Raw genomic sequence first — 18,142 nt, 5'->3', positions numbered from 1 at the left:
CGGCTAACTGAAAATTGGCCGTTGACCGGCCCGATCCACTTTGAGATCCCAATGGAACGGACACTGACTAGGGTACACTGCGTTCATCAGCACGATACTATTTCTCATATTGCTGCTAGAGAGCAAGTCAGACGGGAAGCGTTGGACTGAAGCGTATGTATTTATATGCATCGGCTAAGGCGCTTATTTAACAAATATTGAACGCTCTATTTTTCCAAGGTCTCGACTTCTTTGGGGAGGAACTTAAAAGTTTTCTCTTCGGTATCTGCTATAATAAAGTGATGATAAAATTGTCGGGGTATCGTTTTCGAACTCTGTTATAAGCTAGCACACAACACGCTGTTCAATGACCGGTGAAAGCATCTCCTACTCGCGGATTCAATTATTCATTGATTTTGAAAAAAAGCTGGATCATCATTTTTCTAATATTAGAAAAGTCCCCACTACTCATGAATCTAACACTGATAGGCAAACTAAGCACAGGGCAAGAAATTGAAATCAAAGAAAAAGAGATGGAAGCAACCTAACAAGCTAGCAAGAGACCGAAGACTAATGCGAGGAAATCAAACAGTAGCATTTCCAATCATTGCTTTTGAGCAATGAACAGGCCTTAAGGATCGGAATCAAGTGCCGGGTCTTAAGACTCTGGGAAGCAGACATGGTGGAAACTGAAGCTATAGATTTCAAGGTAAGATGTGGGCCTTGCAATAAAGACTTGGCAGCGAAGGGCAGATTCATTGAGAATGGAAGCAAGTAATCCATATGGCTTGAAAGAAGGATTAACCAAGTCTGTATTGCTTTTTTTCGAAGCCCTACTTTTCTTTCAAGTCACAAGATCTGGTTTTATCCTTTGTTTACTGTAGCTCCAATATCGTATGTTTCAGTATTTCGAAGGTATATCTTTGTTCCCAGTAAAAGATTTTAACACTTACTATAACATAAATATAGACCTGCTGGCAGAATTCAATTTCAGTATACTTCTTAACTTGAATTTATCTCATTGAATGTGTGGATATCTATAACCAGCCCCATTGAAGTTGACCATTTTTCATCACTCTCTCAGACCCTAATAATCATTTTGGCACACTATGTCAGACGGAGCAGGATTGAGCAGACCTACTGGTCTTCTTAAAAGCGCGCAAAAAGATGAGCCTGTTAGTCGAAAGAGGAAAGATGAAAACCCACACGGTGGGAGGGCGCAGAAGGCCAAGAAGCGAGGTAAACAGAAAGATTCAGAGGAAGAAAAACCCTTGAATGTCGCTTGGCTTGAAAAAGACCTGCGAAAGTCATATGTCAGTCAGCTTCCAAGCCCTGAAAAGAAAGAGCCAACTCCGAAACGAACCGAGTATATGGCCCACGATCCTGCTATCACGGATTTGGACAAGGTACCGAAGGGTTGGACTCGTCATGACCATGACATTCATCCCGAGTAAGTTGTTTTGAACGACAAGACATATATTGTAGGCATACTGATATGGACTGTCTAGTGATTACAAAGCTCAAACTGAGCGGTGCCTGCAGCGATTAAAAGAAAATATTATGCCGATCTATTTCAAGAACCGGCTGAAGGAGATCAAAGCGAAGTGGAGCGATCGCGAGTAAGACCTCCTAGTTCATGTTTTTTATTACTTCGGCAGACTAATTCCGTAAACTCAAGTGAAAGAATGAAAGCGTATCCGGGACTTAGCTGGCCCGTTGTACAGCGGTTGGAAACTCTGGTCAACTCCCTAGACTGGCTTGCCAAAGAGGATAAGAAAGACCAACATCAACAGGTGGAGAATGTGAAAGCTCTTATAAAGGCATACAAAAATCAGACCCTCAAGTGGAATCCGGGGCTTGTCACATACTGGTCCAAGGGCGTACGGCTTTGCGAGCCAAGACCGTTTGATATGAAGGAGTTCATGCATGTCAGCATCAAACACGAAGGCCATACAGGATTTTGGGTGGAAGGAGTATGTCAACTCTACTTTACTGGCTGGCTACAACATGCTAATACGGAATGTCTTACAGTTCGATTATGCGCCGCAAGCTATGAGGAGGGCACACATTTATGTCATCCCACCTGGCCTCGCCAAAAGCCATATTGTGAGGTCAATCCGCCCTTCACAAATTAGAGAGAGCTGATACGTTTTGTGTAGATAGACTTTGCTATTCGTTTTCCGAAGCAAGGTCCCCATCATGCCCAAAAGGCGCTGGAGCTGGACTTTGTCGATGACACCGGAGCCGAAATAATGTCGTTATTTCCTGGCGATCTGACAGATATCCGAGACTTGCATACGAATAGCACAATGGCCATATCATATCCACCTGTCATTGGGGTTCTTACCATTGAAGTGGCGAATGGTGCAACGGAACACGGCCTGGGAAGAATGATTGAGCTCAATATGTTGGACCCAGACTCAGGCACCTTGCTCTTGAAAAAATGGGAGCCTGTACCATGCGCGGTAAGAGGTGGGACACCAAATACCGGTGGTGAGAGATTGAGTGGCCTATGGATGCGACGAAAATTGTATACTTACACGGCCCCCGATAATACTGATCGCCTATGGATCCATAATGAGCGCCCGTTTATCAAGGACATGCCAAAGGCAACGAAGGCACAGATGGCAGCGCCCATTCCTTTTTGCAAAAGAAGGATTGAGTCTCTGGACAAGTACCCGGGGATGGACACGACTTATCCAGGCGGTCACCCTGCAAGTGACGATGATGAAGACGATGAAGACGATGAAGATGATGATGAGAATGATGATGAAGATGATGATGATGATGCCCCTTGAGGGAGTTGCACTTGGTCTTTTATTTGTTTTTGTTTTGTTTTTTATATCACGTTCGAATAAAGCTATTTTCAAGACACTTTTGCGCGCCAATGACGGGATACAAAGTTGAGTAAAAGTAGAAGTTGAAATGTGCAAGTGTGGAAGCCCTAAAAAGGTCTGACATCAGCCCTTCCGACTCTCACCTCCCCAACTCCCACGATGGTCTTTGCTTTTACCCTCCCAACAACCTCACCTCTTTCATTTCAGTCTTTCATCTCTTCTTCAACTCATCCCTCTCTCCCCCAATCGGCCTCCACATCCCGCCATGCCCTCCGCCTGGCGCTGAAAGCTCATAAGCGCCTCCCCCGCGGTCCGCGTCAGGATGCCCACCTCCCAACAGTCCTATCCGCACTGAATGATTACCTCCCATACCTATTTGCCATTTCCAACGGATTAAATGGGAGAACAGTCCGACCAGATACACAAGCCTTTTCTCCCCAAGATGGGACCTACGCGCATGGTGCGGGGGAAGAGATCGACATTACACCCCACGCTGAGATCGAGTCCGCATGGAAAACAACATTGTCATCCTCGAGCACATTGAATATAGGCACAGGCAATAATAATCCCAATGGAAAAGGACTCCGCATGCGTAGTGGACGGGTCGCTGGTCGAGGCATCCAGTTTGAAATAGCATTTACGCTTTCAACACTCGGATACGTGTTGAGCAGGATGGCGCGCGCGGGAGTTTTGACCGCGTTATATATGCTTTCTACCCCGACTGCAGAAGATCGCACCAGCGCAGTACAAACAGCGACGCGTTATCTGTTGCAGGCGAGCGCGGTACACAACTTCCTTGCGTCATCTCCGGCCTCCGCTACCGCAGTGCCAGATGTGGATGCTGGAACACAGGCGGCACTGTCGTCGCTTGCGCTGGCCGAAGCTACCCTGCTAGCTGTTCTGAAGGACGATGCTTACATTGTTGCGTGTATCCAATCGCGAAATCCGAATGACAAGGAGTGGATGGTTCACGCACCTGCAATTCCAAAAGTGCGTGCTTTGCTCTTTGCTCGGCTTTGCGTTCGCGCTGCAGAATACTCCGAGCAAGCATCTGCTGGCCTTGGGGCTGTCGGATCTGCATCGGGGCGCACAGGGCGTGTAGAGGAGGATGTTGTGCGCTATACTTCCGTCTTGGGGCGTGTCGCTCGTGCCCGGGCTTGTCGGCTGTTTGGCGTAGAAGCTGAGCTGACAGGCAAGACTGGCGAGGGCATTGCCTGGTTGAGAGCTGCAAAGACCTCCCTCGGAATTCGAGGTACTGCCTCTTCGGAAGAGGATACATCTGCCTCTGGGGCCTCGAAGGGTGGCCTATCCCGCTTAAAACGTGAGTGGACAGAGAGACGCGAAGAACGCAGAGTAGCCAAAGATGCTGGCGGTAGTCGGACTGAGAAAGGCGCTTTGGAGTCGGGTGACGATGCTGGCAGAGACGAAGAGGGACGAGTAATTTCCATGTTAGAAACAAAATGGGTGAAAATGAACGATACAGTGAGTTTGAAATCGTTCCGCCATTGAAAAAATGCTAACTCCTTTAGATGAACACACAAATCGTCCCATCGGCTACTCCGTTGCTATCGAACCTGCCTTCAGGTCGAGATATTCACTCTCCGCCAGCACCATATCAGCCACCTTCTCTCGAAGAGGACCAGTTGATCCGTATGCGCGCTCCGTCAGAGGAGAGAGATGACTTGCAATTCGGAAGCGATGATGACAGCGATGAAGATGCAGCGCAGCCGTCTGGTGGTCGTGCTCCTCCGGGAGGATTCCCGGACCGTAGCGCAACAGCCTCTAGCGTTTACTATTGACTGATACCCGCTATAAATGTAGACAATTGGATGCACACCATGGAACTATATTCGCAAAAAACCACATTGGTGCATAAGGATACACTCATAGTAAGAGTTAGCGGATCGAGTTTCCTTCGTACTAGATCAACTACGAAAGTGCCAACAGGCCAAATGATAGAGACAAAAAGGAAGATTGATCAAACAAACTGATATCTATATGTACAGTACAAACAGGCAAAGGAACAAAGAGAGCCGTCTCCAGACTCTCTCCTCCATTTCTTCGTATCTCACCACAGTTCGAGACCCAACGTTGGCAAGTCTGAGACCAAACGATAAACCAAGGCCATGGAGAATCCTTGTTGCGCTTCTCCCCTTCCACCTAGTTCATGTTCCCAGCCCTCATATGCCAGTATCGACAATTAAGCCCCAGATCCCGGATCGTAATCGCGCAGCGTAACATGCAATCAAGTAAGAAACGCTTATGCCGACTCGCCACCGAAGTGGTTCTTTTCCTGACCGAGGTAACCCTTAACCTTGCGCTCCTTGATGAGCTCGAAGTACTTCTCTGCAGAGGGAAGAATATTAGTATACGCAGTTCCAAGAAGTTCCAGGTCCGACTCCAGTCCCCTCTAGCCAGACGTTACAATGCATCTGAACAGATCTTCTGGAGAAAGTCTTTCGTCGAGAAAGAAAAGAAACTAACCTCTGAAGATACCGCACTTCTCGAGGTGGTTCACGCCCTCGCGCGCATAGCACTTGCCCAACTCCTCGCCGACGAGACGGGCCATCATGCTGCGCACCCATTGCTCGCGAATGATCGCATCACGGGCGTTGTGGACAGCGACATTGTCCTCGAAGTCGACGCCCTCGTAGGTTGGGGGGACGGTGGGCTTTTTGGCAAGGAAGGCAGCGGACTCGGCGGTAGGCATTGTGGGTGGTGTGAGTAGTGCTTGTGTGGGTGGTTCGGGTGGTAAGGCGTCGCTTTCTTGCTGGCGCAGAGGGCAATGGCAGCAAGGGTGGATGGAGGCTTGAAATCGGTGCTTGCGGTGTCTGTCGTGGATCTTGAAGGTTGGATTACCCGTGTTGTGATTGGGTGACATCAGGGCGGTCAGTGGAGTTGACTCTGAGGGGATCTGGTCACGTGCTGTGAACGCTCTGCACGTGACATCAGCTCGGCTTGGGTCACGTGATGTCTATAAAATCCGAAAACGGGTTGTCCTGCATGAATCGAATATTATGTTCGTTCTATTGTTCTATTCATGTCAAATATATAAGGAGAACGATGAGAGTATCCCTAATTCCTTTCGAGAGAAATGGTATTTTCAGTCCTGATGTTCAACTCCATCGTCCACATAACGCCTGAATCAGGTAACGCGCCCATGAACCATTGAAGCAATGTACATATCAAACACAATCTTCCAGATCCGATACCCCGAGTGATTGTCATAGAAGTAACCATGATGAACGTCAACAAGAAATAAAAAGGAAATCATAACATAGGGTGACGCACTCTGCCTTCATCAATGTTTCTTTTTCTTTCCCCAGAAACTGTCATATCTTTCGCCGAGGCTCTCCTTAACACGAACCCAGAATGACCGGTTGAGCCATTTGCTCAGCTCGCGGTAATAATAAATCTCACTCCAGCAGTCACGACCGAACATACAGCCAGCCATGTTGACAACGAAGTCACGAGCGTTCTGCTGGTAATGCACGGTTGGATTCTCTTCATCGCCACAGGCGCCAGGAGGGAAAGCGTTGATGCTGCGTTGAGGTAAGAAGCCGACACTACTGCGGACCCATGGTTGGCTCTGGTAAATGTATTCAAGGGCATCCTGTTCCTTGTGTTCCCAGTCCATGTGCATCTGCTCATACATGACTGGATCCCACCAGGCATCGAGAAGCCGATCGGTCCAGAGAGAACGACGAACGAAGAAAGAACCCAGGTTGAAACCAGAGCAATCTTGCGATAGAAGCATATTCAATGAGTTAGGGTTGTCGTCGCCTTCCAGGGCTCGGCCGAGTTCGTCCAGCCAGAACTCCGGGAGCGGGTGTGTGATATTGAGCGGGTTGTAGGCACCGATATCGCGGTAGACACCGGTGTCAAGGCGATTAAAGATATGGGACTGTAAAGAAGTCTCATGCTCCATAATCCAAGTATTCAGATCAAGCCACCAGAACCATTCTGCGTCGGGATACTTCCGCATGGCTTCGCGGATCACATCGCCTTTCTCCCAACTTTCACGCCATTCATGTGAGTATCGTTTCTTGGCCAGGAGATTGGCGAGTTCCAGCTCGTAGCCCCATTGCTTTGCGTACTGTTGCTTGTTCCAAATGCTGTTGCGTTCGATCGCCCATTCGCGTGCGCCCTTCAGCTCCATCACTCCTCCTTCCACGTTGGATCCAAGTATGATGACGAACTTCTTACCGCCACCCATTGGTGATCGACGATACATTTGCATGATTGCTTGGATGTGCATCAGAATCAAGATAAGATAAATAGAATGGAAAGGCTAGCACTTACTTGACCAGCATAGCAGATATGCGATCCAAACCAAGAACAATAATAAGGCGACCTTGAAGCGGCCTCTTCGCAATGATATCCCAAATGGCCGCTTGCCTTTATCGTAAGATCTCCATTCCTTCTCATATAAATCCTTGTCGACATATTCGCGAGAAGAAAGTCGTCTGAGGATGGGCAAGCGGGTGGTGAGCTTGTGCTTTTGACGAGAGAAGAAACCGCTATTCCGCGTCGAGAAGGAAGGATACCCGCGCACCTCTTCACTTTTGGCCCTGGCTGCTGCCCATGAGATGCCACTGGCGGGTGACAATGTGCCTGGTCGAGGCGAAGAAGTGCCGCTGCCCGGCACGAGGCCCGGGCTGGACCACCCTCCGCCCGCGTGGGGAGAGGGTGATCGCGACAGGGACATGAAGATGATCTGCGCGTGGCAGTAGTACTGTCGAAGGATATGAAATTTCGATGCTTCGCGGAACGCCTGTAAGGAAGGGGGTGGAATGAGGACTCGTGGTGAGGTCAGAATGATTACAGACGTAAGGAGAAAGAAGGGAGGAAAGAACGCGGCACAGTGAGGATACACTGGACATCCTCGACTTTTACCCAGTCAGTACTTTGTTATCTGCCTGGTAAAGAGATCTAGCCCTGAGTTCGACGGATGCGGTCACGATGGGATACTACCATCGTCATATGTCTCTACCGTACAAAAATAACTACTCATCAATTAATCCAATGCAAAGCAACTTGTTACTCGATTGGCGGGAATTCATCGCATAGAATAACTCCAAACCTTGTTTCGAGGCTCTGCTCTCATCCATGGATCGACCTATCTGTCATAATGACGGGCACCAGGAACATAACCCCAATGCCTTCTGTGCAGAATATCGGGAGATCGGCCCTACGGATCCGCATGCGGAACAATAGCCATTGTGGATAGTAGGAACGCTACCTCGCAACGATGCAATTGCTATCAATCTATGTCCAAAGCAGAGAACCAAGTAACAAGTAACACCGGAGATTGTATCCGCCAATCCTCAATCCCGATCCCGATATTTCTGCGCCGACCGAGTCGGCAGTCGGTTCGCGGCTCCGGCTTTGGTCATCAAGCCCTGCCGCATCGAAAAAGGTTCGTTCGCGGGCCGGGACTGAGCACTATCGCCGAAGGTGAATTCACATTGAAGTTTGAGGAACTTCTTTTTATGTCGGTACACAGTAATTACGTCGCCATTGTAGAGCTTTCCAAAGGGCAACTGATTCGGCCTATTTTCGTTCGGTGGGCCTCGTTGGAGTAGAGTGCCGTTGACATGGATGCCCATGCGGGCCTTCGTGGAGATTATAGCCATAACTCCAGGGATTTCCTGCCAATTTTCGCCGGTGGCAATCTTCGCCTCGATGCCCGGTGCCCAGAACGTAAGCTCCAGGGCGTAGGCGGGGATTCTTGTGTCTGTTATGTCTGTGTGTTGAATAGTCGCCAGCGGACCACGACCCCATGAAGTGAGTCGGTTCTCCAGGAATATTGTCAGGTCGAATACTGAACCAGGAAGCGCTCTCAATTTGCCATATCGTTTTGGCGGCTTGGCAAAAGATTCCGGATTTATTGAGGGCTGATGAATGATTGGCTCGCATGGCTCTGATTCTTCTTGGAACTGTTCCAAGATGGCTTCGCCTGTCTGGGCATCAAGGGTTGTGGCGAGTTCAGGGTCATAGCTTGGTTTGCGCAGCCTGGCTAGAGTTACGGGAACAGGAGCTTCCTGGCTGTTCTGAGGGCTACTATCGGTGGAGGCCTCGCTAGCTGTGTCGGGCACCGCAAGGTCAATTCGACGAGTAAACTTGGCTTTCGGAGTTTCTTGGGGACTAGAAGTTGGTGGAACTGAATCTGAACTTCGGTTATTGAGGCTAGGAGGGCTCGCGGGCTCCTTGGCGTCTCCAGGAGTGGTCTGCCGTGTTGATGATTCGTTAACGGCGCCGGCCTTGAAATGCATGATTGAATGCACGGAATTCATGTTCAGTTCTCCAACAAGCTTCTCTGCGCCCATCAGGCTGGGGGCGGTGCCACCAAATGGGTTCTCCGGGAGGGAAATGATCGAGTCGCTGGGGTCATCATTCATCATCGACTCACCAGAAGAGGCATATTCTTCGATCTGGATGTGATCGAAATCATACGCGCCAATATTGCCCAATGCGTGAGAGCTTTGCAAGGCTGAAGAGGGGATTTCACCAAAGAGACGTTTGGCTTGTTGATCCACATAGGCTTGAGAATCCTGGAAGCTCTCAATCTTTGGAAGGCTTGGATAACGAACAGACGTCGGGACGTACTCTATGCGAGGCTTTTTGGCGAGAGCTTCACTACTGTTATGCTCGTCTTCGTCGGCTCCATTGGCGAAGCCAGGGCCATCGGCAATAGACAATTGCGAAGCGTCCAGCTCGTCCTCGGGATCTTCCCCAATGATCGAAAGCCCGCCATGACATTCGGAAAGTAAATCATCATCTTCATAGTCGTCCACGTCGGGAACAGTTGCAATCCAAGGATGTTGGAAGCATTCTTTCTCTGTTGGGCGTAAAAATGGATCCCTGTTGAGAAGTTGAGCGACAAAGTCGACACCGTCTTCAGAAATACCTGCCTGACGCAGAACATCAAAATCGGCATCACTTGTCATGATAGTGCGTAGCATCTGAACGCCTCTATCTTCTGCTCGGCCAGAATAAGGGGGAACACCAGAGAGAATATGGAATAAAACCGCACCGAGAGACCACATATCAACGGATTGACTATATGGAGACGTTTTGGGTGGTCTAAAAATCAGCAAAGGTTTTCCGAATAAGGAATGGATACTCACGGGTCTCCAACACGACGTCTCTTTCGGAACTCGCCACGTCGATATTGTTCATAATCAGGATATACCTCTGGCGCACAATACAAGAGGGTGCCACAGAATGTCTTCAGGAAGGTTTCCTGTTCAGTCACCTTTGATAAACCAAAGTCTGACAACTTGATTTTGAGTGGTTCCAAGGAAGAAATCAAGATGTTGTCCGGCTTGATATCGCGATGGGTAATTTTTCGTTTGTGCAAATAGTGGAGAGCGCGTAACACTTGTCGCGCGATGGTCCTCACCATCTCCTCGGCAATTCTGCCTTGTGTTTGAAGGTATGTGGACAGCTCACCTCCTGGGACGTATTCCATGATGATGTAAATCCACCGATCATGTTCATGATAGTCGACGTATTGAACGATGTTGGGCTAAACTGAGTCAGTGGCATCAAATCGATAGACGCAGAAGTTAACGCTTACATGTGTGAGGTCCCTCATAATCTTCATCTCATTGTCGACCTTTTGATCCAGAATGCCATTTTTCATGAAGCGGCGTTTGTCCAGCTCCTTTGCAGCAAAGACGGCACCTTGCTGTTTGGTCGCAATCTTGTAGACCGTTGCAAATGCACCCTTGCCAATTTGACCGGTAACATTGTACATTGAACCACCTGTCCAATGCATCCCGTAGGGTTTCGAGGATGACCATGTTAAAACAGAAGGGTGGGGGCCTGTACGTTCTTTGTGTCGGGGAGCAGCTGCCAGAACTCGTTCAAAGTATTTCAGCAAGTTTCTTTCGTATTGGACAGCGAATCCCTCGCGTGGCGGAATTCGGACCAGGAAACGGACCTCGTCCGAGGCGTGGTCGCCGATGACAACCTGGATGACGGATCCGTTTACAAGCATCCTGCTGTTTTCTTTTTGAGTTTTTCGGAGACGGCAGTTGTCCACGACAGTGCCATTTGTGGAGGTGTCCTGAAGCATGAGGATTCCATCTCCTGTCAAATAAATGCGAAAATGGGCATTCGATACCCGCTTCGCTGCATCATCAACTGTCAACAGAACATCACAGCGAGCTGGATTTCGACCAAAGCAGAATCCCATGCCTAGATTTTGTACACTGGATGATAGTCTCAAGGCAAGATCCATTGTTGGCGTTTGAGACTCATCATCCAATTCATCTCTCTGGTGGATATGCTGAGGACTGACTTTCCTTGTGGCAGTAACGGCATCATGGGCAACACGAGAATTGGGATGAAGGGTGCAGATGATGTCGGACACATCTTGGTCCTCGAAGCCAGAGTTGCTCATGCCCATCCGACGAGGATCAGCGGTTGGCTGTGTGGATTCTTGTGTGGCCGCCATTGTAACGAAGTCGGATGAAGGATCAAATGCGGTTGCTATGAGAATGAAGAAGGATGGAAAACAGCTACTGGGAAAGATCCAAGGAAAGAGGGTATATGTGCTGGTGCGAGGACAGCCAAAGCGATTTGCATAACAGGGTCATTAATATCATGGGCTAGAAACAAGGTATGAGTCGAGAATCCGAGGAAAAGGCCGGGGCGAGGTGATAAATATACCTCTGGGATAATGCGACAATGAGACCAGAGGGCCAAGCACCCGGGTCAAGGCTTCCTGGGCAGTATCCCCACTGATCGTTCACAAATTTGCCAGGGTATCTACCACTGTCACTGACAAGCAGGCAACAGCAGACTGATCTCCAAAATATAGGTGAGCCAGATTGACCTCTGGACAGCAGCTGCACAGCTTCTTGCAAGTGGGGTGTCTCTCCAGGTATTCTCAGAGCACGTATGGGTGAAGGTGATTTGGGGAGCGGGCCATTTATTAGAAGCGGCTGATATAAATTTGGGCCCCAGGTAGAATAGCGTTTGATGCCCTTGGTCAAAGTATGAAATGGTGGGAGGTGGGCAGTCGAGGCACTGATCAATCAGAAACAGACCAGCGCGTTTTCCGGGTTGAAAGCTATCGATGCAGGGGGGAGGACAAAGCTGTGGCGATCTTGGCCTAGCAAAAAGGTATGTCTGTCAAGGCGAGCCCAATCGTTAGCATAGTTCATTTCGTAGCTTAGCTGTGTCCTTGTTAGCCTCGATTCGGAAGAACCAACTCACACAACTTGACGCACTCCCGATTACTTTGTCCAAAGTTGGCAGAATGCAATCGGCGGACAAACGGGATGGGGACGCAGAATCGCACTCCTTGGAAGGTCGTCGTCCGAGGAACAAGAACATCCATGATCGAGCCGCAACAATCGTGACCTGCAAACACCTCAGGCACCGAGTACCTGAGGCCCTGGTGAGCCTGACTCACCAGGCAACAATGACTCTGATTGGTTGATCGGCAACTAGCGTCAACCAGGGAACCACCCAAGACTCGATCTATGAGAAAACATCGGATAGTTGAGAGAAGTTGAACATGATATTTACAGTGGAAAACCGTTACTTAGCAGATTGATAATAGCTACTACTTTGTCTGATCCGCCTTGAGACAGGTTCAAGATCTTGGATGGGAATTTTCTCTCCCAATTAAATACACTATGTACGGGTGTCTGTCTATACGTAAATTATTTAGTTCCATAGGGCTTGGTCGTGTCTTCATTGCGCTTGAAATCGCCCTTGAGCGCAGTGTCGAAGACTCGCTCAAGTCGTGCAAGTGCTTCGTCGGAGATTTCTGTGACACGTCAGATTTGGTTAATTGTTAGCCTGGGTGCAGATGGAACGCTTACGGTAATGAACCACCACCCGACCGCCCATTAGTCTCAGCCCTTGTTCTTGTCCAATTTGTGCCATGTCATTCGGCCCCACGCCAGATGCCTCGAGATCCAACCAAACCATATTGGTGTGCAGGGGGTACTCCAGCTTGCCTCCGCAACTGGTCCACATCTCGGCGACCTGCTTAGCTTTCGCATGAGTTGCCGCAAGCTTTCCTGTCTGACCATGAGGATCGGTGCCAAATGTTTCATCCAGCGCGACTCGGGCGGCAGCTGCAATTACACCAGTCTGACGAGCTCCACCACCAATAGACTTGCGGAACCAGCGGGCTTTCTTGATAAAGTCGTGAGAGCCGACAATAATACTTCCAATGGGGGCACCTAAGCCCTTGGAGAAGCAAAGGCTGACACTGTCAAACAAACTGGCGTATTCGGGTAGGCTGCCGGCACCGGCCACCACGGCCTCCCAAAGACGGGCACCATCCAGATGGACTTTGATGTCATGAGCATGTGCCCACTCCACAATACGACGTGCCTCTTTCAACGGCATAATCATTCCATCAAGTGTGTTCTCCAAGCTGATCAGTTTGGTGGGACAGTAATGGATATTGTCTTCGAGGACAGCGTGCTTCTGGATGTCCTCCAAGGTCAAATGAACCCCGTTCTTGGGTATAACAGTCTGCATTGTAGCCCCAGTCCAAGCACTTACACCACCCGCTTCATAGCAAATGATATGAGATCGATGATCGCATAGCACCGAATGAGGAGGTTGTGCGAGATGAGAGCGAATTGCCACCTGGTTTCCCATTGTCCCCGACATTACCAATAAACTAGACTCATGTCCTGTGATCTTGGCAACATGGCTTTGCAAATCATTGGTGACTGTATCTTCATTGAACACATCATCGAGGAGGGTCGTTTGGCAGATAGCTTCAAGCATGGATGCGGTAGGTTTCGTCATTGTGTCGCCTAGAGTAGTTAGTATACATGTCATTGCCATTGGTGATTCCAGCATACTCCTGAGGTCAAATTCGGCAGCACCAGCCCCCTGCCAGGTGTTGGGCTTCATATTGTTGCCGGGAACTGCGGATGTAGACATTGTGCCGATTGAGAGCTGTACTGCGGTAATGGCAGGATGTATTGTGGCTCTTTTTAGCGACCAAGAGACCAAGAATGAGCGACAGGCCGGTTGTAAAAAGCGAATCATGAGTTCTGTTGTCAACGTCGCATTGGTCCCGTGAAATTAACGGGGAAAGAGGGGACCTGGCACGTGATCACGCGGGGAGTACACCCTGAAAGTGTGAGTGCAACATAGTCCAACATTATCCGCCGATCCTGAACTTGTTTATTCAGTGATTGGTTTAGGTGCAACACGGACAACTCATGTTCCAGCGTGAATGTCTTCAGTGCACTCGATGACGACACGCTCTGCCCTTATCGATAACCTAATTGAGACTAGCGTGGTTTCGAGCACTGCCGGCTGACTCAGCGGTCTGGCTGCGATCCATGGCTTTCTCAACGTCCGCACAATCTTACTCTCGACACATCATGGACTTGTCCCATTTGACTCGCCCGGGCATACTGTCCCAATGCTCACGGTGCTCCAGCTCACTGGCTGCACTGGAGAATGAGTGGGCAAAACTGTCCAATGTCTATGCTATCCCAACGGCATGGCTCAGTGTCGACCTCCATCGTATCACCGTATCGTCGGAGCGCAAACAGATCCCCCATACCTCTGACATGACCGTCTTGCGTGGGCGTATCATCCAAGAAATTTCTTGCAAATTATGTCAACAACGAATTGGAGTCTTGTGTCCATTTGACACTGGGTAAGCTGCCCTGAACCAGCAGTGCATCCTCTCCTTGCTGACCGATATTCAGACTGAATATACTGTGGAAAATGAACAAGGTTGCGTTCAGGGAGATCGTTACTATGCGGACCGTGCAACCTCAGTTCAAGCAGGGGACCCTCGAACGCCTCCTTAATTCTACCCCGAAAGAACCACCGCGCCGTAACTCAGAAACTGTTCAGGACAGTGCGCTTGTACCGGCTGGCGTTTCTGACCCTACCAATCTCGATCCGTCAGTACAAAGACAGATGATCAGCCAAGGCAGAAGCATCGATCAAATCTCAAACTCCGTGAATCACCTACAAGATACAATGTCAGATCTCAAGCATTCCTTCACCGCACTTCGAATTGAGTTGAACGGACCAAATAGGCATATTGGAGAGGGATCCAACCTCCAGGGGCATGATTTTAATATGATTGCTACCGTACTCAGGGAACTCAAATCCAAATCCGACGAAATTGAGAAATTGAAGTTGGAAATTGAAGCTCTGAAGTTAAAAAACCGTTACATGGGAGGAAACTCGCCACAATCACACCAAGATACATTGTCTGTCTTGAATATGAACGCTGCGCTTCCTGAAGTCCGGAGCCCGGGCCTGCTTCAGGCAGGCCGGAAGCGCACCTGGCCCGACGCATTCCCTGCTGATCGGAGCCAACAACCTGGCGCTTTCTTTGATGAAAACGACATGACTGACGATTCGGACTTATCATTCCCAGCTGTTCGTGAATCCCGTACTGATCTTACCGATCAACAACGGCGTGCTATTACCAGCGGCCCGTCGGAATACAGGGCGGAGTCAGAGCTGCCCCCTCGGAATGGGACCAGTAAGACCAACCGAGCTCAATCCCAACCTCCACAACAAACCATAGCGAAACGCCCGCGTCTCAACCCGTCAAATGACGACCACGCTGAAACAACTACATCGCAACCACCTGCCCCGAGAGGACGTGGCAGACCCCGAAAATCGATCAACGCACTACCGAATCCCAATCCCGATACTCCACAACCTTCAAATCCCACCCCAAATGAGCCGGGAAGTAACACTAGTTCCACTAGTCAACCAACCTTGGCACGCCGGCAATCCCGTCGCAGTCTGCGACCAACATCTCCTGACCCGGGGCCATCTTATAGCGACAATGCTCAAGATAGCTTATCTGATTTGCAGCAAGCGGCCAACAAAAAAACCAAACGCAACACTGGCTCTCCGAATGGTAGTCGCATTGGTGCCCCGGAGGAAACTATGGATGAAGTTGGTATGAATGAGAAGCGTAAAGCTAAGGTCGCGGCGCGGGACGTTATGGCCAGAATGGCGTTGCAGCAGGAAGAGGCTCGAGAGGAAGGCAATACACGATAGACGCCTTGTATTTCTACGATACTTGTACAATAGATTCCAATAAAGCTGGTCTAAATGGTTAACATTTACATGCCACAATAGTTCTATATTGGGACCCAATTTACCTTGCACTACCTTTGTGTTTCATCACTGACTCCTTTCTACAGGAATATATGCGTATGATGCTACATCAATAGTATTTTCTCGAAGAATTTAAGGTGTCGACGATTTCCCATGTAGATTGCAAATATATATCGTTCGTTGTTTTATATGAATTGTCTATTTCTTAAGTCTATCCAACATCAAATCACGAACAATGCGAACCTAAAGTATATAATGATATCCATTGTGTTTACATGGAAATTAGACTTTGGTTCCTGGTGGCGGTGGCTTCCTAACATTCCTGGAGGCGGATATCGCTAACTCAAAAAGCGGCCCCGTTTTTTTTGCTATCTTATCGACTATCAAGGTCTTGGACTAGTGAGTAATAAGATAAATTTGACCTATAGACATCACTTAATAGCTCTGATGACCGTCGTGAAATAGAGGCAGATATAGATGGATATGCACGTTTATATTTCGTCCCCAATGGCCCGATATGACTTCCTACAAAAGCGACAGCAGGATGACTAGAACAATCGAGGTAAATAGTTGGTGGACCATGTAGAACCAGGTATTTCGAACGTAATAGGCAGCAAAATCAGTCCGTCTTTGTATTGGAGAACTAGCGCCAGTCAGAGATCGCTGGTTGGAAGGCATCTATTTCGACCCCAGGGGCTTAGATCACTGATTTTGAAAAAAAAAACGAATCTATGTTAATAATTCATAATCAAATTGGAAAGATGCTAGGCTTACGCCTCAAAACTAAACGTCTTGAACGGCCCCTGAGAAAATGCTTCGCATTGCTGAAGTCGTTCTCTCAGATAGAAAAGCTTACCTGGAAAACATGTTACGTATAGTTAACTAACCACAATCCTTTTCATCTTCTATTTTTTACCAGCTTCTCCATTCTTCTCCATTCTTCTCCATTCTTCTCCATTCTTCTCCATTCGAAAACTTGAGATTTGAGATACAACCGTATCATAAGATAGGGTGTTTCTGCATGATATTATCTCTGGCAATCTTGCTTGTTAAAAAAAAAGTAGGAATACATAAAGTGTCATAAGGCATGAAAATGGATATAATCTCAAGTCGTTGGGCCATGATTCAAGGATGGCGGACGCTCAGCTTAACGAGTTGGAATGAAATGCTTGGAGTCGGACTCTTGTTGACTGAATGACTCAGGGAAGGCCGCGATACCACCGATGATACCAATAGCCATGAAGCCGAGGGAGATCAAGGACCAGATGACACCCCAGCACTGGGAGGAACCACCATACTTCTTGGCGAAGACGCTGGCATCGGAGGTGTTCACTTTGCGCAGGATGAGGTCATCACACTGGGATAGATCGTTAGCGAAGTATATAGAGAAGGGCAGGGGGGAACTTACAATATCCCAGACACTGTATAAAGCGGACATGACGCCGATGAAGAGCTAAGCAGGAGATATTAGCACCACAGCCATGAGAGGGAGAGAGAGGATAAGCGACTTACCACGACCCAGCGCAGGGCTTCACCGTGGGCAATGAACCAGCATGCCACCAATAACCCAACGGCAAGGATGATAGTCATAATGGTCAGCCAGTCCCGTCTTGCCCACCAGAGTGTCAGCAAGAAGCAAACACCCAGAACAATGCTGGCGATCTTGCTAGCCACAATGTCAAATCCAGCAAAGATGAGGAGGGCACCGATGATCGAAGAGCCGAGATAACCAGCGGGCAGGGTGATCGCACTGATACCACCCTGCATGTGGGTGACACCACCTTCGTGAGGATCGAGAGAGATGGACTTGACTTTTCCACCGGTGCAACAAGCCGTGATCGCATGACCGAACTCATGGAAGGCAATCACCAACATCTGTCACATGTTAGTTGTAACGAGGGAGGAGACAGGGGGTGAGAGTGGTTTACTTTAAAGGGCCATAGAGACCAGCGAACATAGGGTAGATTCCATAAAAGTGCGATCACGACGACATAGACGGCCATCACCCCCAGGGTCACGGCCTGCGTATGGTTGACGGTCAAGCCACGGCTGGCAAGTTGATGCGGGGCGGTTTCCACCCTTCGGGCTAGCGCTGCATATAGGGCTGGCATGGTGGGTAAAAAACAAGCAAGAAGCAGAAGTGAGAAAGAAATCAGCAAGGCACTCTTTGCGCAAAAGCTCTTTATTAGAAGAGTTGAGAAAAGTCAGGGCCGAGATACGCGCGTAGGGATGGA

At 48.9% G+C, this 18,142-nt stretch overlaps 8 protein-coding genes across 8 annotated transcripts; 3 read left to right on the top strand and 5 right to left on the bottom strand.

Annotated features, from left to right (window-relative positions):
• Positions 1-1,088: 1,088 nt before the first annotated feature.
• On the top strand, positions 1,089-2,777 carry N7511_003669 (uncharacterized protein; the record flags this gene model as incomplete). Its single annotated transcript, XM_057126094.1, has 5 exons — positions 1,089-1,429; positions 1,488-1,598; positions 1,658-1,952; positions 2,011-2,085; positions 2,139-2,777. The coding sequence occupies 5 exons, from the start codon at positions 1,089-1,091 to the stop codon at positions 2,775-2,777; spliced, it is 1,461 nt and encodes a 486-aa protein (XP_056984984.1).
• Positions 2,778-2,975: 198 nt separating this feature from the next.
• Positions 2,976-4,615, top strand: N7511_003668 (pH-signaling protein PalC; the record flags this gene model as incomplete). The annotated part of the gene is made up of 2 exons (XM_057126093.1): positions 2,976-4,298; positions 4,346-4,615. The coding sequence occupies 2 exons, from the start codon at positions 2,976-2,978 to the stop codon at positions 4,613-4,615; spliced, it is 1,593 nt and encodes a 530-aa protein (XP_056984983.1).
• Positions 4,616-5,076: 461 nt separating this feature from the next.
• Positions 5,077-5,526, bottom strand: N7511_003667 (putative NADH-ubiquinone oxidoreductase 12 kda subunit; the record flags this gene model as incomplete). The annotated part of the gene is made up of 2 exons (XM_057126092.1): positions 5,077-5,162; positions 5,301-5,526. The coding sequence occupies 2 exons, from the start codon at positions 5,524-5,526 to the stop codon at positions 5,077-5,079; spliced, it is 312 nt and encodes a 103-aa protein (XP_056984982.1).
• A 591-nt stretch (positions 5,527-6,117) lies between these two features.
• Positions 6,118-7,056, bottom strand: N7511_003666 (putative alpha-1,6-mannosyltransferase subunit; the record flags this gene model as incomplete). The annotated part of the gene is made up of 1 exon (XM_057126091.1): positions 6,118-7,056. The coding sequence occupies one exon, from the start codon at positions 7,054-7,056 to the stop codon at positions 6,118-6,120; it is 939 nt and encodes a 312-aa protein (XP_056984981.1).
• Positions 7,057-8,143: 1,087 nt separating this feature from the next.
• N7511_003665 (serine/threonine-protein kinase) lies at positions 8,144-11,280 on the bottom strand (the record flags this gene model as incomplete). Its single annotated transcript, XM_057126090.1, has 3 exons — positions 8,144-9,878; positions 9,947-10,347; positions 10,399-11,280. 3 exons carry the CDS (start codon positions 11,278-11,280, stop codon positions 8,144-8,146), a joined length of 3,018 nt encoding a protein of 1,005 aa, XP_056984980.1.
• Positions 11,281-12,496: 1,216 nt separating this feature from the next.
• On the bottom strand, positions 12,497-13,760 carry N7511_003664 (threonine aldolase GLY1; the record flags this gene model as incomplete). The annotated part of the gene is made up of 3 exons (XM_057126089.1): positions 12,497-12,603; positions 12,659-13,612; positions 13,661-13,760. Coding segments are annotated over 3 exons (1,161 nt in total), but the record flags the coding sequence as incomplete, so codon positions are not given.
• Positions 13,761-14,191: 431 nt separating this feature from the next.
• On the top strand, positions 14,192-15,848 carry N7511_003663 (uncharacterized protein; the record flags this gene model as incomplete). The annotated part of the gene is made up of 2 exons (XM_057126088.1): positions 14,192-14,472; positions 14,525-15,848. 2 exons carry the CDS (start codon positions 14,192-14,194, stop codon positions 15,846-15,848), a joined length of 1,605 nt encoding a protein of 534 aa, XP_056984978.1.
• Positions 15,849-17,055: 1,207 nt separating this feature from the next.
• Positions 17,056-18,019, bottom strand: N7511_003662 (M50 family metallopeptidase; the record flags this gene model as incomplete). The annotated part of the gene is made up of 4 exons (XM_057126087.1): positions 17,056-17,265; positions 17,317-17,361; positions 17,421-17,783; positions 17,837-18,019. The coding sequence occupies 4 exons, from the start codon at positions 18,017-18,019 to the stop codon at positions 17,056-17,058; spliced, it is 801 nt and encodes a 266-aa protein (XP_056984977.1).
• Positions 18,020-18,142: the final 123 nt, after the last annotated feature.

The sequence above is a fragment of the Penicillium nucicola genome, assembly GCF_028828085.1.
Source record: "Penicillium nucicola strain IBT 29836 chromosome Unknown utg000003l, whole genome shotgun sequence".
Lineage (NCBI taxonomy): Eukaryota > Fungi > Ascomycota > Eurotiomycetes > Eurotiales > Aspergillaceae > Penicillium > Penicillium nucicola.
The sequence above is the reverse complement of the archived record's forward strand: the minus strand, read 5'-3'. Positions and strand labels throughout refer to the sequence as shown.